The 23,557-nt window shown below is 36.4% G+C and overlaps 1 protein-coding gene across 5 annotated transcripts in view; it reads right to left on the reverse strand.

Annotated features, from left to right (window-relative positions):
• Positions 1–49: 49 nt before the first annotated feature.
• Positions 50–23,557, reverse strand: part of Usp6nl (USP6 N-terminal like) — a 131,580-nt gene continuing 108,072 nt past the window's right edge. For all 5 annotated transcript variants that reach the window (XM_010621368.3, XM_010621366.3, XM_033761825.1 and 2 more), the window contains 6 exons: positions 22,060–22,180; positions 18,662–18,756; positions 18,042–18,107; positions 17,843–17,942; positions 14,998–15,150; positions 50–2,899 (listed from right to left, as the gene is read on the reverse strand). In XM_010621368.3, coding sequence (XP_010619670.1) covers positions 1,482–2,899; positions 14,998–15,150; positions 17,843–17,942; positions 18,042–18,107; positions 18,662–18,756; positions 22,060–22,180 — 1,953 coding nt within the window. In that variant the 3' untranslated portion in view covers positions 50–1,481. The remainder of the gene's footprint in view (positions 2,900–14,997; positions 15,151–17,842; positions 17,943–18,041; positions 18,108–18,661; positions 18,757–22,059; positions 22,181–23,557) is intronic.

Consider the following 23,557-nt stretch of genomic DNA (forward strand, 5'->3'; position numbering starts at 1 on the left):
TTGTATTTTTTTTTTTTTTTTTTTTTTTTCATTGGTACCAGGGATCAAACTCAGGACCTTGTGCTTGTGAGGCAGGCAGCGGCACCAATGAGCTGAATCCCTGGCCCAGATCATCTATTTTCTGTTATGCAAATATGAGCAAAGTGATGTTGAAAACAAGCACTCCACTTAAATACAATATTTTACTTTTGTGCAGTGCCCAACATTTTGTCAGTGTTTGGTAATTGTAGTGTAACAGAATATTTTTAAAGACATCACTGCTTTTACCACGAACCTGAATTTTTTTCACTGAAAAAAGACTTTTGAAAGTATAAAAGTCACACTGTATTTTTAAAAAGGATTAAAATTCTAGACTCCTAATAACAATCAGGATAAATTTTTTTATACAATTTTAACATGGATAAATAATGTAAAAGCTAATGTGAAGGCCTGGTACCAGCAGCAACGTCATGTTAACTACATTTTTAAAGAAAGAATGTCAGAAACAGATCATGTAACAACTACGCCGGGCCATGGAGGGAGACCCTGAAAGAATGGAGGGTCAGAGTGAAAAGGGACCACACCACCAGCCCTGCTCGGACACGAACTTCTCCTGCGAGCTGCACAGTCAGTGTGGCTTCTCCTGCAGACCCTAGAGAGCTGTGCTGCCGCAGCGCTTCCCTGACTCCCACCACGGAGCAGTCCGCTTGGAGCTGTGGAAGTCGGACCACAGCAAACAGCGCGGAAGCACTAAGACTGACCTGTGGTACAGATACAGTAAGTGCCACTCCTTTGGCCCCAGTGTTTAAGCACCATTGCATGGTCAACTTTTTTCTCCAATGTCTTTAATTTTTAGACAGAAGGAAAATGCCAGCAGCTGAAAGAGAATGATGAGCTTCTGGTGAGATGTATTAATAAAGTCGGGCAAATTTTTAATGAGGTTAGGAATTAGGTTAAAAACACGAAGGGGAAACACTGGACTAAAAGATAAGGAAAAGAAGTATAACATTATTTCATGGAAAGACTGAATATAGTTTTAAAAAACATTTCTTCAATTTTGTGCTCAAATGTGTATGCACGGATGACTACAATATCTATTAAAAGACACATACACCACATAGAGCCTTAAAAATACCTGTTCAACAGTTTTTCAGCACTTTATAACACTAGTCAAAATAGAATGGGCCAACAGCATGAAAATGTCCAGGTTTTGAGAAAGATATAAATGAAACTGAGTAAAGAATCATCACTGAGTGCATCCCTAAATGCTATTGCTGTTTCCAGGTTAAATTTTTAAGAGGTTCAGTGATGATGCAATTTAAAATGCTCATCTTAAGCAGCATCTGCGTGGGGATGAAAACATTTCTAAATATTCTTATTACTAATATACATTAGAACTGTGTGAGTTGTTTACAATAATATAAAATACTGCTTTGGCAATTAAAACATAGCAATGCAGGTTTCATACAGTTTCTATTCTCGTTTCTCATAAGGATAAACTCTCACAGCAATACTGGCTCTTGAACAGAAAGCCCCTCGCGATTTCTATAATGATAAGCTGGAGGCGAGGGCCCCGCATACTGATACCCAGCTGGACTGGCATCTTCTATAGCTGGTGAAGTTTTACATCGCACTGGGCTATCGACTGAAACTGCTGGGAGGTTATGGTCCTGAAAGGGTACGCGTTGAAAGGCTGGATATTTTGGTAAATTGCTTAAGTGGCTACGGTTAGGATCTCGAGTCCATGATTGTCCGTGCACCTCCGATCTGTATGTATAACCAACTTCTGCCCATTTCCTGTTATCCGGAAGATAATCTACTGGAGGAATGATAAATTTACCATCCTTTGGCGACCCTGAATTGCCCGAGTATCCCCCAGCACCAATATCAACAGGAAGGACTTCTATTCGACTAGATGGTAGTACAAGAGGGGCCGGGCGACTGTAAGATTTCTCTGGAGAAGTATCAACTGAAAGGGTAGAGCCGTAAGGTCTCCTGGAAGGATTCATTTGAGTTCCAGGACTAATCTGTGGAGACACAAAGCTGTTAGCAGAGGGGATATGTTTCGGAGAACTTCCATGGTAAACGGGAGGATTGCTGTACGACGGAGGATGCATGGTCCCTCGATCTTCCCCTTCTAACTGAGATGGATATTTTCCATAGCTCAGAGGCTGTACTTTAAAAGTAAACTTGTTGGGTACTTTTGGTGGACTAGGCCCTGGCTCAGCGTGCTTTCTTGGGCTGCTGGGGTAAATGGCGTTCCTTGGACTTTGAGAGTAAGCCCTCTCCAGTGCCTCTTCAACAGAAGCTCCGTTTTCATTCTCACTCCCAGGAACGTTATCATATTGAGAGGCATTAGAGCCCCGCTTCCCGGCATCACCATCCCAAACCTTCATCTTCTGCCTTGCGTTTGCTATCCGAGCATCGGCAGAACTTGGAGAGGCGGCTGTAAGTGCGGGGTGCACCAATCTGCTTTTGCCTTCAGTGACGTATTTGGCAGTTCTTTCAACAGCCGAACTATCTGATGGTTTATTCCATTTGGGCATGAATTCCTTCCTGATATTTGAAGTAGCATTGCTATTTTGGTTAGCAGCTGCATGGTTATAGTGCCTGGAATTGTCTTGTGGACCTGATGAAAGTTTTCTTTGAAAATTCTCCTCGTCTTTAAGATTTTTACTGTCTTCATCCACCGATTTCCGCCTGAGCTGCCTCACTCGTTCTGGAGTACCAGTTTTATTCGGACGGTGGGGGGAGTGCTCGTGCTTTCTGTGAGGTGAGGAGCCACTTCCTGTCCTGCTGTTCATACGGGGACTGGGCCTGCCAACACTTCTCTGCCCGTTGCTCATGTGATTAATACCGCCAGAAAGACACTCAGGTGGAAGCTGCCCCAACGGCTTCTTTGGATATTCATCCTCCTTACCTAGAGGGAGAGGCGACAAGTGAGACATGAGCAGGCTGTACACAGCATCAGTGTGTGAATGTGAGGAAGGGGCAACAACGCTCTTGTATCTTTCTGTAAAACTGTGTGAGGCAGGGGATTTAGCTCAGCGGTTCCGCCACCTGCCTACAAGCGCAAGGTCCCAAGTTCAATCCCTGGTAACAACAAAACAAAGTGTGATATATGGAAAAGTTGATTTAAGTGCTAACCCAAACTCTAAACTTCTTGTCATTGTGAAAATTTTCTTTGGTTTTGAACATTACGTGTGAAACTACTAAAGCATTTCCATTAGTTTCTAACTGGTCCTCACAGGAAATACACGGAGTGAAGAAACCTGACGTGGAGCCCACGCCAAGAACATTCATAAGTACTTCACTCATTGGGTTAAAGCGAATAAGCATTACAAATAAAGCTTATCTAGGACTTCCCAAAAGATCTTTTAATTATCCCTATAAATAATTATCAGTTTAGTTCCAGATAAATACATAAATTCATTCTTCTCTATTAGCAAGTAACCCCAACAAACACAAATTATTAAGATTGAAAAACAATGTAATAAGGGCTGGGAATTCAGCTCAGTGGTTCTGCCACCTGCCTTGCAAGTGCAAGGTCCCAAGTTCGATCACCGGTACCAAAAAGAATAAAAACAGTGTAACAGAGGGGTTAGTTGTGTGACTCAGCGAGTCTAGCATGAGTAAGGTTCTGGGTTTAATCCCCTACACTGCAACAAAAGAACCTATGAAGAAGAAAAACAATGTATGAACCTTCCTTTGGACCTCTCTCTCTTAAAACTTTGTGAGGGCAGAACACAGTGATCTAACCGGCTAACTCAATAGCTGGTTGATTTCTATTAGCTATTAATAACTGCTAATTATCAAAATATCATTCTCAGGTTGGCAAGCAGGAACTTGGTAAAAGGACACCATTTCAAAGCAAAGGAAATGGTGGCACTAAGGAACGGCCCCGTTGTGTCTGCAAGATGTGCCGTCATAGGACAAAATCCCCCTTCTCCACTCACTGATTTCGGCAGCCTGCAGAAAGCCACCAACTTGCAATTCATATGAAATTACGTTAAATGTTTTTTAAAAAAATCCTCCACGGCAGATTCAAACAAAAACAAAAGTAGAACAGATGTGAAGCTGAAGCACTGCCGAGTGTGCGTCCCTGGAATGTCGCACGGCGGTCGTTCCCAATGCTGCTGTGCGTATCGCTCCGTCCCCCCGAAAGTGGGTGAGGGTAACTATCCTTAGGTCTATATCTTAAATCTCAAAATTCGCTTATTTGAATAAAAAACAAATCCTATTGAAAGCATTTCCTGTTAGCAAAAAGTCATGTTTTATTATTTATGATCATCTGGTCTCATGGTTCTAGCACTTTTAATGCCAACAATGTAAATGAAATCAACTATAATAATTCAAATTTATTTTATTTAATCACATCAAAAATACAACTAAACAAAGAAAATGTGAAAGGTGGACCTAGGCAGTAGGCCCCTCCAAGGGGCATCTACAGTTCCTTTTTCCCAGATTCCTGCATGCGTTTTCTGTGTCTTGTGGTCCCCAGCTTATTGCTAGGAATGGTCAACCTAATGTTACTTCCAAAGTGCCTTCTATAGACACTCAGCTCTAGCGACGTACTAACAATGATAAAAATGAAATGGTGACTTTCCCCCGACTTTTTTGAAGTGTTGGGGATTGAAATGAAAGCATAGTGCATGTTAGGCAAATGTTTTACCCACTGAGCTCCATCTCAGTGGTAATTCAGAATTTACCAGAATTTAAGCAATATTCTAGACTTTAATTAACTAAAACAGAATAGAATGGGCAATTAATTCCTTATCTGAAACACTGTAGAGGAAAATGGATTGGCTGTTCTGGCCCTTATGTTGTCTAGCTGACCTTTCCAGACATTATTTCTGAAACATTGCTAAGCTGTATAGCTCCAAGGCATACAGAGACTAAGGGCCAACAGGGACAAAGAACTTGTGTCTGCATCCAGGCTCTACACTACTTAGAACTTGGACAAGTTAATATAACCTCTCCCTGTCTCAGATTTCTCACTTACAAATGAAAGTAGTAATATCTATTTTGTAGATCTGCTGTGATGACTGCAGTTAACATACAAGAAAAAGTCTAATAACTAGTAGTTGTTTTCAGACAAGGTAGAAGTGCTTCTTATTAATTCTTACCCTGGTTTTCCTTATTTTGACTCATCATTTCAATCACAGATCTCCCTGGAATTTAGTACTAACTATACCTCCCCATGCAATGCCATCCATAAATATAAACACCATGCTAATCAGTCTTTCTTCTGAGTGATTCATAACAAACAGTAAATGGAATAGGATCAAAAATAGATCACCTTCATTTCCTAAAATATATTAAACTCTTAAAAATCAGTAAGAAAAATGAAGTACCCTTATATAGAAAGTTAAACAAAGGATGTGAACCAAAAAAAAGCAAGCAAGCCAATGTAAAAGAAGTTTATCAGGGAAATGCAACTAAAATACTTCAAAAATTGATATATTTCACTGTTGGGGATTTAGCAAAACAAGCTCTCAAATTTGACAGTACATATTATAATCATCTCTGGAAATTTATTCTAATAATTAAGGCATATGCAAAATATTTGCTATTAGGATATTCAAAACTGCAAATGTGGTATTTATACACAGTGGAGTACTACTCTGCCATAAAGAAGGATAAATTCAAGCAATCTGTAGGAAAATGGATGTGCTCTGAGATGACACTATTAAATGAAATAACTCAGACACACAAACTTAAATATTTCATAACCTATATGAGAAACTGAAAATATAAATAAAAGCAAGTTAAAAGATAACAGGAAACAGGGAGATAGATCTTTTGCAGAAGGGAAGGGGATGAACAAAATAATTAAGATGTTCCAAGTCCCCATGATAAAAGTAAAAATTACGTACTACAAATGTACTAATAAAAAATAAAAAAATAAAAAGCATATTCAAAACTGAATTGTTTTAGGAAAAAATCATGTTGTGTATACGTTTTATGAAATTAAAAATTATGAAATAAAAATATGGTGAAATAAATTATGGAAAATAAAGTAAGCCTGTAGCAGTCATTTGTTATACTAATATATTTTAACAAGTAAAAACTCAAGTTATGAACAGTATCTGCAGTACAATCCCATTTATTATGAGTATCACACAGGGCATAAGCCTATATACATTTACATAAATGACTGTAAGGAATAAATACTAGTAGTTGCTAAAAACCTATCAGTTCATTGTTTTCGCTTAACTACTACGTAAGTTTTTCTACTATAAACATGCATGATATGCATAATAAAGAAGTTTTAAGGTACAGAATGTGTTTTAATAGACAGATGATTACTAACCTGCGGTTTGGTGTACAAATTGTAAGCGATATTTTCAGCTTATTTCCCAAAGTATCGTAAGACTGTCATATGATCTACTTTTACCTAAATGTGCTAAGCTGATAGCTTTTATCTGACTCACTAAATGAGCCATCTTTTTAAAATTTTCGATCATTTTTTGTGGTAGTGGGGATTGAGCCTAGGGCTTTGCACATCAAAGGAAAGCACTCCGCCACTGAGCTACATCCCAGCCCTAGATGAACAAGTGCAACAAAATCAAACTCAGATTAGTCAGGCATGGCATCCTTCGTGGAGCCATAATGAGGGATCACTTCCTTTGATTTCCAAGGGCTCAAAACTCCATTTTTCAATGAACTAATTTACTGATTTTTTTTGCCTTAGACAGACATCACACCTACCTGCCTGAGGTTTTATATAATCGAACCTTTGTTCTTTTTAAAAGTGGAACTACATTTTTTCTGCGTCCTGTACACACTGTTTTGATTGAGCAGTGTTTCAAAGGCTGACCACCACCGTGATCTCCCCTCGCAGAGGGTGCTCCCCAGTACAATGGGCGTCCGGAACACCTACTGTGCTCTCTCTCATCGGTCAGCCAGTCTCTCAGTCACACCGTGGCCTCATGAAACTCCTACTTCCCACTCCAATCTTGGTAATCATGAAATCAAGAGGAAAAGTCTACTTGACCCCTTTATAAAGGTGTTCTCTTTGAAGATTACTTACTCAACATTCACAATACAGTGTCGACACCACACAAAGAAATGGTACATTAGAAATAGTTTCTATGCTAATGGATATTCTCTGCCTTTTTCCTTTAAAAGTAGATCCAAATATAGCATTAACCATTTTGGTATAATCTCTTCTTAGAGCCAATACAACGTATTGGGTCTATACACACACACCCACGGGCATACACAAATACTGCTACACTCTGACTTTCGTTTAACTATCTTCTTTGACCTGTAAGTAACTAAATGCAACTGAGCGATTTAAGCATAAAGAATGTTGAACAGATAGCTATCAGTATTTTAATATTTGTTATCCAGGCTTCAGCCTGGACTTCTATTCAACGAACACTATAATGTTACTCACTCCACTAATACTTTTACTCAGCTTCATGTCTAAAACTTCATCCTCTCTTTCCTCCGCTTGAATAAGCAAGAGCTGAAGAATTAGTGCTCCAAGGAAGGCAGCCCCAGCTTCCTATGAGATTTACCAGGGGAGGCTTGCATGAAGATAACACATTCATGATATTTTTCACCAATGTTCAGTCACGTAAGTGGCAAGTACTGTACTTTTATGGCAGCTCTAACAATTTAGAATAATAGCATCAATTTCTATTCACTCTTTTTTCTTTAAAGAAAAGGCCAAAAGATGAATACCTAACTCCCCTCAAAAGATAAAGGAAAGGGACCCTCTTAAATCCTTTCCAGCCTGCCCATCCTTGTTCTTATTCAGGTCTCTGTCACCACCCAGTGGACAGCACACGCAACTACAAGATTTGCAGAGGAACTGCCTCGGAGGCATCAGTAGCTATTTGCACCCAACAAGAGATGTCTAATTACACAAAGTGCTCTGAGCGCTCTCCCTTACCAGCGACGTTGTACTTTTAAATTGCAACAAGAGAACATATGTACTCTGACTGTTCCAACAATTTTCAGTAAGACATGGTGAGGAGTGACTGCTGGGAAAATTATTCTATTATTCTGGGAAAGTGTTATCCTCTTTCAGATCAAATATTAAGTCCAAGTGAGTTTTTAAATATTTTTACAAAATTGTGGATTTCAAATATGTATCTGAAAAATAAAATTTTTATTTGTTAGCTATAACATTAGCCAGGAAATATGCAATGCAAGCATTATGACAACCTTGATTAAGTTTTCTAAATTATAGCTAAAATGTTTAAAAATGACTGTAGTTAGCATCACAGATTTGATTATGAACTGAATAAACTGGAAAGATAAAGAAGTACAAAGGAGATGATTATTTAAACACATGTCTCACTAGAAATAATGTTCACTAAATCTTTGGGAAATACTTTTTAAAACTTTAACTTTCGTGTTCTTCCCTTAATTTCAATTCACACATGCAAAAATTATTGGAACGCTAATTTATAGTACAGAAACAAAAGTGAAAACTCGTTCAAACCTTCAAAAAGTGGGCTTTTTTTGAACATAGAACAAAACTGACTTGTTTGTATATGCAAAAATGACACAGAATGGTTCATCACTCAAAAAATTACTTTGTGCTAACCCTTTTGTAGACAGTAATTTTATTACTCAAAAAGATATTATAACTTCATTTAAAAATATTACTAATGACTAGGGCTGGGGATGCAGCTCAGTGGTAGAACACTTGTCTGCATTTACAGGATCCTAAGTTAGGGCCCAGCACTGCAAAAGAAACAAGACAACCACCATGAAAGTCTGAATGTCTGCTGTACGCCAGGCCCTGTGCTAACTAATGTTAGTGATGCTGAAACGTGGTCACTGCCCTCCAGTAACAATTCTATCCACAGAGACACACAAATTAAGACAAATTCCAAGCGCTGAAAGTATTAAGACAGAAGCATGCACAGGAGTTCCTGTCAGGCACAAAATCAAGTCTTGGGGGTTGGGGAGGTTGGGGACCGGCTGGGAAAACTTGGGATGATGATAATTAAGCTATGTTGTAGAAACAATAAAATATATGAGGACAGAGGTAGAGGTAGCTCTAGAGGCATTCTTGAAGGAGAAGTATGCTCAAAGGCACACCACACCCCTGTTAAACTGAGACCTGAACTTCGCAGTGGTGGTATAATGCATAGCACTGGCTTTGGAATCAGGCGTGGGGTCAGCTGAAATGCCTACCACTGACCACCTGTGTGATCTTGGGGAGGTACTTCACCCGGAAGCCCAAGTTTCCTCCACCTAAATGCAATTAACAATACAGATGGCAGGGGCTGGGGATTTAGCTCAGTGGTTCCACCACCTGCCCTTGCAAGCACAAGGTCCTCAGTTCAATCTCTAACACCAAAAAAAAAAAACTGATGGCAGGATGGAAATGAAAATTATTCAAAATTAAAATAAATGCTATTTAATGCAAGAATTGTGGTCCTATCAAATAAGAAACAAATGAAAAAGAGCAGTGAATTTCATTAAATTAAAAGACCCTGAAAGTCAGAGGCAGAGGTAAAAGACCGAAGAAACGCAATACCCAGCTCTCATGGGGGGAAGATGCAGCTTTTGTGAATAAAGAACTGAGCTACTGCGCAAATATCTAAGGCCCTTGGATTACATGACAGTCATCTAGTGGGCACCCACCTCAAAATAAAAGGCACCGAAGCTTGCCAACTGGGGTCACTTCCAAAACTCAGTTGGAGTCCTAGCTTGTGATTCACACCTCATGATCCCTAAAACTTACCTGAAAAAAAAAATGTTTAATTCCTGAAGATCTATAACTAATTATGAAAAGTTTGAGAATAAAATGAATTAATTTTATATCTTTTGAAATAAGGAATCTGTGCATATTTAGCATTTTATTTATTTCACATTCCATAGATAAGAGAATGTGGCCATAGTTGATATTCCATGCCAATTTAAAATGTATACTTGAGTCGCTGGCTTGGACTTTTGATTTTAAACTTGTGAACAGTATTGTAGCATCAAGAGATTTAAGCTTCAACATACTCCTAAGTTCCAGATAATTAGATTTATGAGTTATGTTAGAACTAAGAAAGGTTTTGTCCTTAAACTGGAAAGTTGTATTTAAAGGAAACCAGGTATATTAAATTTATAAACATAATTTTAAATATTTATAGAAATGTTTGTAAATGCAATCAAATGCTATCTAAAGTTCCCTTAGAAGAAAAAATGTTAAAATTTTCTAGACTTAAAAAAATACTATGCTAGTCCCGGGGATTTGGCTCAGTGGTGCCGCCACCTGCCTTGCAAGGGCAAGGTCCCAAGTTCGATCCCTGGTACCAAAAACAAAACAAAACAAAACTATGTTAACTTCTGTAAACTGAATTAAATACAAGGAACTATGTTTCTTAGTTTGTTGCATTAATAAATAAAATACTAATTTTTAAAACCTAAACTTGTGACTAGACAATTGTTCTTGAAGATAAAAATAATACAACAAAATGTGTATTAACAAGTGCCTATTCCAAAGAGCCATCAGAAAAAACAAGTGAGTTAATACTATGAGACTATAAGGTATTTAAGCAAGGAGTCTATCATGGACTCAAGGGTTGTTGTTACAATTACTATATTACCTGAAAGTGTCAGGAAGGTAGGAAGGAGGAATGGAGGGTGTGGACCAGAAGAGAGTATTCTACGTGAAACTTTGGATTTTCTCTCCTAAGAACTGGGTGCCCTACCATTTCACACCCACAGGGTCCCCCACTTTAGATGACGCTGCTGCAGTAATAAGGCTGCAGAGGAATGGAATGTGAAACATTAAGAACCAAAAGCAATGAAGCTGAGTAACTGTACTTTAAGTACTTGAAGGATAAGCAGGAGGCAGGAGATGATCCGAAATGACTTAAGGATGACCACTTTATCAAGATAAGAAATAAACAGAATACAGGAAAAACTTTGGAGGCTGGGCAGGCAATCGCTGGCTCAGTTACATTCATTCTGTTCACAGGTCTGAGGGCAGGCAGAGGCAGATACCCCCTTAGGGCACTGGGAAAGCAGGTGGGAAATCAGAGATTTCCAGGATGAAGCTCTGAGATGGTAGTACAGACTTGGAGACCTTTTGAGGCGACTGCTGTGACTGCAGGAAATATGAACTGCCCACAGGGGTAATGTACAGCTTATTTTAAGAAAAGCAACCAGTGAAGAAAACAGGGAAAGAAGGAACTGTAGGGAGGTAGGAGTGGGAGTAAGACTGAGACAGGGCAATTCTCTAAAATCAAGCATGAAATAAAATTCCAAATTATGATATACAAAAAGTGTTGCTGTAAACAAGCACAAATGAAATGTTTTTTACTATTCTCCAGTCAAAAATTTTTACTACCAGGGCCAGGGATTAGCTCAGTGGTTCCGTCGCCTGCCTTATAAGTGCAGGGTCCCAAGTTCTATCCCTGGTACCAGTACAAAAGGCCACATAAAAGATAAAATGTAATATGGAAGCTTGTAAAGTTTGTTTTCTACTTTTAAAAAAATCAATTCAAATTTCTATAGGAAAAAAAGCACATGTACCACAGCCAAAGCAGCCTCTTTCTCTAAAATGTTCCTTCAGCTGGGTATTTCCTGATGCTTAAAAGATAAGCATTAAAGGGCTCTCTCAATTAGTCTAAGAAAAATCTTGCCTCAATTCTAATATGTACATAATAAGCTCTAACTTTTAGCTAAATATATTGGCAGTCAGAGTTTCTAACCAGAATGACTTTCTCTTAATTTATAAAAGCTCTACCAAACAGCTTCATCTGAATAGAAGATGGAAAAAGAAAAGATTTGTGAAGAGAAAAAAAGTAAGCATTTATTCTGCCTTTTCAGTAGGAACTCCATCTTAAGGTAACCAAAAAGCCATAGTTGACAAGACAGGGAAAGCTCTCTGTTACAGAAGAATGCCAAAAAATGTAAAAGAAATAAAGGAATTTGAAAATTCACTATTTTGCAAGTACTACACAAATATTTGATTTAGGTAGAATATCATTAGAATACAAAGCCATCAAGTGAAACGTTTAAAAAAACTGCATCTGTACTGTGTCATGACATCATAACACAGGTTCCTCACTAATTAAAAACGTTTTTCATATTTAAAAAATATTTTTACTTTTAAAATAGAACACTTGCTTAGTACATATGAATGAGGTCCTGCGTTTGATGTCCAGCGTTAAAAACAGCAACACCACCACAAGGCCACAATAAAAAACACCGTATGGGAAATATCTACAATACATATAATAAACTAACCAATCTCCTCAATTTACCAGGAACGCTTTTGTGGGTTTTTGTTTTGTTTTGTTTTGGTTTGATTTTGTTTTTTTTGTAGACAGGATCTTACTACATAGTTGAGACTGACCTAGAACTCACTATATAGCCCAGGCTGGTCTCAAATTCACATCAATTTTCCTCCCTCAGCCTCCCGAGTGCTGGAATTACAGGCATGCACCATCACACCCGGCTACCAAGAACTTGTATGAACAAACCAATATAATTTGGCAGAGGATGAACAGAGAAATTAACAGAAAAAGAAATACAATGTTCAATAAATATGTGATACTAGACATAAAGAAAAGCAAATCAAAAGAACAATGGAATACTCTATCCAACCTGCCAAAAAATTAAGAATTTAACAACACCATGCATCTGTGTGGGTCTGTCACCAAATTATTGGTGAGAGGAGAAACTGATGCACTATGTACAGAACCAAAAGAAAAGAAACATTCATGTATGATGTTGTTTTTTTAAGACGGTCTCACTATAGCCCTCTAACTCCTATCCATAAGTGTCTACCACAGTGCCCAGCTCATATATATTTTTAGAAGGACAGATATGACATTAAAATTTATTGATATAAAGTACATTTAATTGTCTTAAGGTTTCAAATATAGCTCATATTTTTGGCAGGCCAAGGACCAAAAGAAAAACCACAAAAACAAAAACAAAAAACACTCCACCCCTATCCCTCTCCCTTTATCCTCTGCCCTGCTTTTCAGAAGCATTCTATCACTTCCTAGTGAAGAGATCATACTGAGGACCAGCAACTTTTCTTAGATTTTTAAGGATTAAATGAAAGAGTGCCTGTAGTGCATGGCACTAAAATACCAACTAAAAATATCAACTGATATTCCCTGGTGTGAATAATCTGCAATAAGACGTAAAATCCTAATGAGATTACTGCTATTTAGAAATGGGAAGAAAGGAGCTAAAGGTGTAGGGAAGGTGGGACGGGGAGGGGAAGGGTAATGAGGGAAAAGAAAAAAATGTGAGAGAACGAAAAGATGGAAATAAAGTGTTTGTAGATGGGGAGGGGGAGGAGGGGGTGAAGGGAGGGCAGGGACAAGGGGAAAAAATGAGAATCAGGACTTGTCATGTAGAGGTACAAGATCCCAACAATGAATGTAACTGTACTGTATCCCTAACATGTACCAATAAACTCAATTAAAGCTGAAAAAAAAATTTTTTTAAAAATCAACTGATAATGAGATGATAAATCATTATCATCATCGCATTCCACTGAATAGGTTTCAAACTTTAATCTCAAGTTCAAATAGTTCTATAATATATGTATTTTTCTTTACATGTCTTTTACTGAATTGCCTTAAATGCCTTTAAAAAGTAGGTAGGACATTTTAAAATAAATGTTACAATAGCAAGAATTTAGTAATTGCTGTTCCAAATGCATTTCCTGCTACAGGAAAGAAGTAGCAGAAAATGGACATTAGTACACCGAGCAAGGGAAGGCTGACCTCACTTAGCACAGGCAACAGTTTCACAAGGCTCAAACTCAATTACTGCTGGGAGGGGTCGTTTTCTAGCCAATCCTGATGACCTCAAACCTCAGAGAAGTGCTGATTAAACCCCTCTCGGTAAAATAAGCAAAGCAGAGCATTTTAGTTTTTACTGAAGGGAAAGAAGCATTTTTCTTGAATATAATCCCGCTTTCCTTCTGTACAGGAACATCCAAGATGACACATGGATCAGGGAGTGTCAAATCCACCTCTACCTCAGGGCATAAATAACTGACTTTCTTTACTTTTCTCACCTGCAATCTACTCACTTTTTTTGCCTCTTATCATCCCATCCACTGCTACACGGGCAAAACGGAAAAAATAATTTCCCATATCATACTCTGTCAATGACATCTGGCCAAGATTCTTCAAAGCTATCCCTGTGATCTTTCTGTATCTCCTCTCTCGCCTCTTCCACTACGACCCACTTCTCTCCACATCCCTCTACTTCTCTGGTCCAGCTCTATTACTCACCCACTCCCACTGTGTTTGTTATCATCTGTGCACATGCTGTCTTTCCTTCGTGTGTCCTGGGAGCCAAACACACGCCCTTCTCTTCAGTTTCTTATTCAGAGCATGGAGCAGGAAGCCTACTAGTAGGTACTGAAAATGCTTTGAAGTAAAGTGAATAAAATACATTGTCTACACCGCAGTCTACGGCAGGCTACGGACTGGTTATTAGAAAGACGGAGCTTGCTGGGTGTGATGGCGCACACCTGGAATCCAAGCACTCGGGAGGCTGAGACAGAGGGAGCACCTTGAGTTTCAATCCAGCCTGAACTACACTGCGAGACCCTATTTAAAAACAACAACAACAACAACACACCCTGAATTCTACTCTTGTTGATGCTATTTGGCAGTTCTGTAGCTTCATATTTAAGTGTCAATTTCCTCATCTATAAAATGGGCTTCACTTGCTCTATCAATGAATATGGTTTCAGAAAATGAGATCGTTAAAGTAAAGAGTCCTTATTGTTATGCTATTAAGAAAACACCACGGTTACTTCTAAATACTGCAACAGTGTTATTTACCAACCAAATTTCAAAATTTAAGTAGGAATACCACAGTTTTCCATTAGGAAAAGCAGATTTAGTTAATGTTTACCTGCTTTTACTTAGGGAAAAAAGGCTTTAAGTAGTGGTAAGAGATGGATTTCTATTATGTCATCACAAGTATAATGCTTACACTTTGGAAAAGACTCACATTAATGATACCAAGTCTTCCAACCTAAATTATAATTCAAACTATAGGGCTATTTCTTACCAGGTTCTGGGAGGTCTAACTTTGCCCGCTTTAGTTCTGCCATAGAAATCTGAAGTTGCTCTATTACAAAATCATCTTCAAAGAAAAAGTCTTTCGCTAAAGTCTCCTGAAGAAATTCTACGAGTTCTTCCATAGACAATTTCATTAGATGTTCTAAGAAGGTATGAGAGAAATACAAATGTTGAGTCAAAAACTGCTTTAGGTTGAAAACATATTTTGAGTACTTTTTAAAAGTGGCTTTAAAAAGAACATATATCACTTAAACATGGCATTTAAGTATCACTGAAACACAGTGATACAAACATTGTCTGATACTAATATAGTCACATAAAAGCAGGTTTATTTTACTGGAGGTTAAAGGGGGAGAGACAAATATAGCCAAGTATTTTCTTATTGACTTAAGGGTAACCATATCTAAGCACTGATATAACCCAGGGCAAGAGCTTCATAGAGACAGTAGATACAGCCACCCAGGAAGACATGAGGCCTTTTTCTTCTTGATTCAAAGTTCCAACAGCCATAGGCAAATCCACTTTTAAGTCCATATTTATTAAGTGTTTCAGAATTTTCTCAGGAACACATTAATTTCACTTGTGAGTTTTATTTTTACTTATAAAATGAATTTTATTGGAAAAAACCTCAAACTACAGACACAAAGCAGAAAGTAAACATCTGTTGAGAATATACCACTCAATACCCTACAAGCTGATGTGTCTATTCCTGTGTGTACATGAATTTACAAAACCAAGTTCTTCATTTTCCTGCTTTTGTTCACATACAATAACATATCACTGTTATCTCTCACTTCAACAAATATGATTTTGTACCATCATTAATAATGACATCATAGTGCAATGTATGCATTATAATTTGTTTAGTCATTTAGAATTGGTCATTTAGATTGTTTCTCAGTTTTTTAAAGTACTGTATTTAAAGCCACTGTTTGATAAACCTCCAGTAATAAAGTCTCTATTGTTAAGGTGAACAGGAAGAAAGAGAAAAAAATTTAAGCATCACCTAACTACTGATTAAAGCGCTTAGAAAGGTTTTTCTGTTTTCCTTGAATTGGCAAATGGCCAATTTTTGTTTTTGTATTGGCAAATGAAAACTATATACATTTATGATGTATGTGATGCTCTGATACATGTATAGCATCGTGGAATGATTAAGACATACTCATCACTGAACATACTTATTTCTGTGATGAGAACATATGCTTTTGGGGCAATTTTTTACTTTGGTATTAATTATAGTCACTATTCTGTGTAAGAGATCCACAGAAAGTATTCCTCCTGCTGAAGAACTTAGTATCCCATGAGAAGCATTTCCCCATTCTTCTTGTTCCTCAATTACTATTCAATTTTATTATTATTAGTGAAGGGAATAAATTTAAGTCCTTGCGTTTTGGTTCCCTAAGAAAAAGACAGAGCAGGAGATAGGTTTTTCCACAGAATAGTAATGATATTCTGCCAGATAAAGTAATTTCTGTGATTAAAGTTTATTTACAAAGGGGGAGGAAACTTCTCACTTGATCAAGGACCTTATAAGTAAAATAAGAAGGACAAAGAGCTGCAAGGAAATGTAACATGTTTCTGCTTTTTCACTGTTTTGAAAAAAAATTAACTAATATTTCTTAATAAAAAGTATAATATTGTTCTGTAATTTGGTCTACTTATGATTCAGAAAGAGAGAAAGGAAGTAAAGAAAGTGAGGCAAGGGTGAAGAAAAAGAAAAAAAAAGGGATTTCACCTGGGTCATTAGAACCTTGAGTCTTAGAAAACAATTTGTTGTCATGCTTTAGTCTATTTGCTGGGGAAACAATTTTGGGCCGAAGGGAAACGCTACTCTTCTGAATCCTTTTCTTGAAAAGTATAAACGATACAGAGATATCTTGTATTGGGAATTCTCATTTCTACATAAAGTGTGGTTAACATGGCCCTCCTTAAGTTCATTCTGCTCAAGTAAGCAACCCCACAATCCTGTATCAAAGTATTTAACAAGTACCTGGAATAATGCCAGGCACAGCAAACATAAGTTATATACATGGCCCCATGCACTCAACTAGCTTACAATTTAGTTGCTTTGCTGAACAGATCATTCAAGAATAATGTAAGAGAATATAAAATGAGCATGAAACCATGTGGTGTGGCCTAGATTATAAGTACTTCACGAAGTTCTAAAAGCTCTCTATATAGCTCCTCCTGTTTAAAGTTGAATTAAAACTTTAAAAATGAATATGGGTCTTCATATTCATAGAGAAAAACTCTCATGTTTAAATAAGTCATAGTAAATCAAATTTACAAAGCCCTTGAAACACAGTAACCCTTAATTTTTTCTTTTCCTTCCAAGGAAAATATCTGTGTCATTACAAATGCAGTTTGTACTTGTCCACCGGCCATGACACAGCGGAAAGAGAGACGCACCTGTAAGCTGCTCACCAAAAGCTTGCAGCTGGATGAAGCAAACTTGTAACAGAAATGTCCTCCCCACTCCCTCCCTTAGGTTCTTTGCTTTCTCTGTTCTATTACAAAATTGTGAAATTCAGACTAATGAAAACAAACAGTGGGTCCGCTGGAGACCATCACTTAACAAAATACTATTAGTGAAATTAGCAAATGACACTCTCATGCTGAAGTGTGAAAAGACCTTTGCAATGTCTCTCAGCTTCTTCTAGTCACAGGAAAGAGCCAATGAAATGAAATTACCAACTAAAATAATTTTTTCATTGATTTTTCAAGAATTGTTTTTAAACCACTATTAAAGGAATGAATGTGACAGACTCAGGGTTTATTAGAATTAAAATAAGCCTCGATATTTTATAAAATCTTTACAGATATTTTCTTACTTTTGTGTAATTTTAAAATTGTGTAAGACATAGCAGTAAGAACTCGTTCTCCTTCAAAGATGTAGATATCCCATATTCTGAGGTTTAGCGTAAAGGGAGTCTGTAATTAAAAGCAAAACAAAAGAGAAGAAAGGTTATTAAGTTTCCCCTCATCTTGTATTTATAATCTTATAATTAAGTTTTGCAAATAAATACTTACACGATCAAGGAAACACTGAAAAAACCACTTCATTGTATAAAAACTTGTATAGATTTCTTGTGAATCCTGAAAAAACAAAGACCTCAGAATTTCTGGATTGTAGCAAACAAAATACGACAATATAAAAGTTAGAAAGCTGCTGGAGGTAGGTATTAGAGCTAAATATAAAAATATCTTGTTATAAATCATTTCATGCTATTTTCTATTCTTACTTTTCCTTCCAGAATTTTACTTCTCAAAATTATGCTAATAGGTTCCTCCTGATAGCACAGTAATACATTTAGATATCTGTCAATATATTTTATAGGAAAGTATATGTATAGCCATTAGTTTGTATGTTTTTAAAAAGACCTCAAAATTCGGACAAATCACTTATTTTTAAAAACTTTAATGTGTATTTATCAGTGTTAGAGAAAAAGTTGAAATGTATTAATTAGGACCATAACAGAGCATCGATATTGAAATTTACAAATTTACTATCCTTTAAATAATGGGAATTATAAGAGCATAATAAATGAAATGGATAACACTATACAGTAAAAGATAATTGATCAAAGACAGAATTATTATAGCTTCACTCTTGATGGAGGTGGGTATAAATCAGTGACACATCTACCTACCAAGTGTTGTTTAAGTTTAGACAGAAATTTATTCAGTATTTTTTCATGATGTTCTTGAAACCGCAAGAGTTTAGGAAAACCTTGGACAAAAAAGCCTAGAATACAAACATAAAAACAATACTTCAGAAAAAATAACAATAAAACCCCCAATTTAAAAATGCAACATTTTCTTTCATTTGTAATTATCAAAAATAAAAAGAAACATCCAATAGCTACCAAAATACTTTTTCCTTCCTATCAAGAAAATAACTGTAAACTTTGAGCAATGAAACTGTTAGCTAGGATTTGTTTCCTAAAGGTAGTCTTTATCTTTGTAATATTTTTTAAAAAGTTTTTTCTGAGTTTAAAAGAAAATTAAGTTATTAAGAAAAAATGGAAACATCAGATTATCTGTTCTTTTAAAGACAATTAGCTACATCTAGAAAGACTAAATTTTTATAAGGTTTTCTAAGCTTGACTACTCACCCCCTTGCATTATTATAAATTAATTACATAATCATTTATTACTTTTTATGCTTGTTCTTACAATTTTACTAGTATGTTTCCAAAGTTTGCATCAATTCTCAATCCTGTCTATAAAAACTATATTTAATGTCACTTAAAACAGTCATTTATCATCAATGCTACATCAAAATTTCTATTTTATATCAACTGATTACATAACTGGTAAGATTTCTAGGAACTAAAGAATTCTAAATGGTATTAATTTGTTTGTTTGTTTGTTTGTTTGTTTTGGTACCGGGGATTGAACTCGGGTCCTTGTGCTTGCAAGGCAGGCCACTGAACCACTGAGCTAAATCCTCGGCCCTAATTTGTGTATTTAACTTATTAAACTTTGTATCTATTGTTATTCACAAGTTTCCTTTCAGATATTTAAACAATCTGTTTAAAAGAACACCCTCTCTTAAGACTTTACATTAGTATTTTCCAACCTAGTTTTTATATAACTTCTAAAGATGTTAATAGATGTTCTCTTTTTTAAAAAGGGGGGGGGTATTACATACACTCTTGTTGTATATTCATGAAACATATTGCTTATTCATGTTCCTAAGCTGTCTTTTAGATTTAATGAAACTTATTTTGCTTTTCTTAACTCAGTCTTCCAGACTTATATTATCTGAGTCTATTTATTCCACAACAAAGTATGTTTTTAGAAATTAATCTATGTTCCTTCAAGAACCCAAGGAACACAATACTGGGAAACACTGCTTTAGAGTCTACTAGGCAGAACTTTTCTTAACTAGTTCTCAGTTATTGAAAGTGTAAAAATTTCCTCAGATACAGAGTCTATTCCTCCTTTAGTAATATTTCCCATTGAAGCGATTTCATAAAAAATCTACAGTGCCACTTTCATGGTCAACTTGACAAGAATGGGAGACAGAAAGAATTTGATAAGTTTGATTTGTTAAAAAAGTCAATATATTTCAATAATAACTAGCTCAAGGATGCTAAGATACTTAACTTTGTTCACTTCTCAATGGTATCACAGACTTAATATTTTAAATTTCATCTTTTCTAGTCCTAGCTCTTATTCCAAACATTTAGAAATGGTATCACTTTTACATAGAAAATGCAGGTCAGAGGTAGCATTTAGCAGACAGACACAGAAACAAGTATCTGCACATATACAAATGCATCTATAACTTATCCTGTACTGTAAATGCAAATGTTAGAACATTAGAATGAATACTGCTTTACAGATAAGAATCATGACAATCATTGCTGTAACTAAGCTAGCAAAAAGGTTTAAAAGAAACAAGTGTTTCCTAAAATGAGTTTTCTACATAATTATGTATCACTTCAATTTTAACATTCCATTGTACCTCTAGACATTGGCAGCATCATTGCATTGGAAAGCAAAATAAAGACTAATAAGGAAGAGTTCTTTTTCTTCAAGATGTCTTTTTAAATACTGGTTATAGGATGGCAACTCAATATAATAACATATCTGTCTTTTACAGTCCATTTATGGAATGCAAAATGCCACACTTAACACGCAGGCAGTATTTTTTAAAATAGTTGGGAAGGAACACTAAGAGAGATACACAAAAGCAAACACATACACACACACCCCTACACACAATACTCCACAAAAGTCACATGGTAAGACTGTCAGGCTTAACAAATAATGGATATGGAATGCCATAATTTTGAAAATATTAAAGAACATTTTCACTGTCAACTTTCCCACCACATAAAGCATAAGTATTCACAACGTGAATTTAGATGATCCATTCTAAGAGTAACTAATGTTAAAAATGTTTTAAATTTGATATTATCACATAGATGTACTAGAAAAATAATTTTACATTTTACAGACAAATGCCACTTTGATTTCTTAGTTGCAATCCAGAGTTAAACTCTTTGAAGTAAAGCTTAATGTATATACTTAGCCAAATAAGGAAAAGGTGACTAAAATAATCTCCTAATTTTAAAACCAAAATTATGCATGTTTTGAAATATTTCAAGTGCTCAAAACATTTTATCAGCTTTTATTTAAAATGGAACAAAAGTTGTGCTCGCTTCGGCAGCACACATACTAAAATGGAACAAAAGTTATGGTGGGAAGAACTAAAAGCCACATTTAAAATATAAAAATTACTTAAATACTTTTCCTCTACATTGCTAAGTGTCATTTCTCAACTAATATTCTTTGACAAGGAGTTACATATCACAAGACCCAAAGGTAATATTTTGCTCAAGTGATAACTGCATCAAATCAAATTTTGATCAAAAGAGATCTTTTGTTTTGTTTTGTTTTTTTGGGTTTTTTTGTTTTGTTTTGGTTTCGTTTGGTTTGGTTTTTTGAGACAGGGTCTCACTATATAGTTGAGATTGACCTGGAACTTACTATGTAGCCCAGGCTGGTCTTGAACTCACAGCAATCCTCCTGCCTCAGCCTCCTGACTGCTGGGATTACAGGCGTGCGCCACCATGCCCAACCAAAAGATACCTTTTATTTTTCCCCATAATGTAGAGCTTTTCCTAAATTCTTCCAAACCTAAATTACTTTCTTTTGACCAAGAACAAGAAAGAGGAAAATTTTAAAATGTCAATACACTTTAGGGAAAAGACAAAGAAAACTCAATGTGAACAGAAAAGCTAGAAAAGGACCAGGGGTTTAGCTCAGTAGTTTCATTGACTGCCTCACAAGTGCAAGGATCCAACTTCAATCCCCAGTGCCAAAAAAAATTTTTAAATTAGAATAAAAGGAAAAGCTAGAAAAGATAAAAATAAAATAAAATAAAAGGAGAAAGAAGTAACAAATACTAATTAACTGAACAAATTCTGAGGAATAGTTCATTGTGTTTAATTCTACCAAGCATCTTTGATTTTGCTTTAATTCATCTTTTTCCTTCTGTTATTTATTATTTATGATAAATATGGAGTTTTCTTACCATGCATGGCATGCTTGGGGCCTGAGAAGAGTTTGACGAGGGCCCAGAAAGCATCTTCCTCGTTCATGTACATGAGAAGCAGAGCTGTGATTTGGCTCATTCCCTGACAGTACCCAACTTCCTAAGAGCAAATGAGAACAACACACTGGGGAGTTTAAAATCGAATGGCATGTGAATGCACACAGAAAAGGCTGAACTACTAAGTATCAAGAACACATTACGTAGTGGGCAATTCTAGAAATAACTATCACAGTCTTTACAGCATTCTGCCATATATTACAAAAGAAAGCTGTGCTAAGAGTAAATGTATAGGTGTAGAAAAGTCTGATCTACACTTTTTAAAGCTGTCTTCTGTTTGATACTGCTCCACTTTCTTTAAAGATTACTACTATTTATTTCATTTTATGCATGATTCTTACCTCACCATTCCTCTTTTTTTGCTCAGATGCTGGAACTGTCCCCTCCTCCTAGTCTGTTTATCCCTTATATTTCTAGACTCTTAACTAGATACATAGCCCATCTAGGCTATGTCCCCTCTCTTCACAGTCCCTGCTCATGATGTGGCCTTAGAGACTCATGTTTGTATCACAGGATCCACAGCTGATGCACATATGAGAATGCCTGGCCGCAAGAGAACAAAAAATTGGTTTTACTGATTGATCAGCACTCTACTCTGCCTAGGAAATTTGTACAAAGCAAGAGAAACTGTAATCACTGAGGTTTTGTAGGTGAACAGCATGATCACAATGAGTCTGGGGGTGAAATTTTAGTCATAGGGTACTAGAAAGTAGGCAAAGGAAATAATCTGGAGAGGTAAACACTGGGACAAAAATAGTCCATAGAGATACTCAGATTTTTTTATGACCTTCCACTGGGATAGAGAAAAGCAAAGCTGTCTTTCTCATGGTATGCTTATCACTTTCCAGTTGCAACCCCTGTGAGGCCCTGCTACTGCTTAATTTCTATGAGAAATCCCTTTTAAACTTACCCTGGAGGGAGCAAATTTCTGCTCTCATAATATATAAGTTGTAGATACAATAGAATTTATAAATCTCAAAGTTCAAAGACTGTCCTCCCCGGACAACAAATATTTATTTAATATCTATGTTAGGTTTTTCCCTAAATTATTTTCTCCCCCGAGAATGGTAAATGCCTTAAGGGAAGTATGTCTATTTCCAAAGAGTTTAGTCTTATCATATCTCTACTGGGCCTCACTTAATAGACAAAATGTGATATTAAAAGGCAAACTCCTAGGAATAATGAAGAGCTATCAAGAGTCAAGTTAAAATTAATCTAGCCATCAACTTTCTGTCCTGCTAGGCTCATTCCTAGTCTTTCTTGCTTAAAATACAAACAAAACAACAAAGAAACTCTATCCACAAAACAACAAAATAAAATGGAAAAATAAAGAGTGAGAAAGTATGGCTCACTGGCATACTACGGTCATATCTAGGTTTTCCGGGTGTAAGTCCACTCTGCTGCTCTAGGACCCCAGCAT

This window comes from Fukomys damarensis, unplaced genomic scaffold (genome assembly GCF_012274545.1).
Source record: "Fukomys damarensis isolate Sample0158 unplaced genomic scaffold, DMR_v1.0_HiC HiC_scaffold_10, whole genome shotgun sequence".
Taxonomy (NCBI): domain Eukaryota; kingdom Metazoa; phylum Chordata; class Mammalia; order Rodentia; family Bathyergidae; genus Fukomys; species Fukomys damarensis.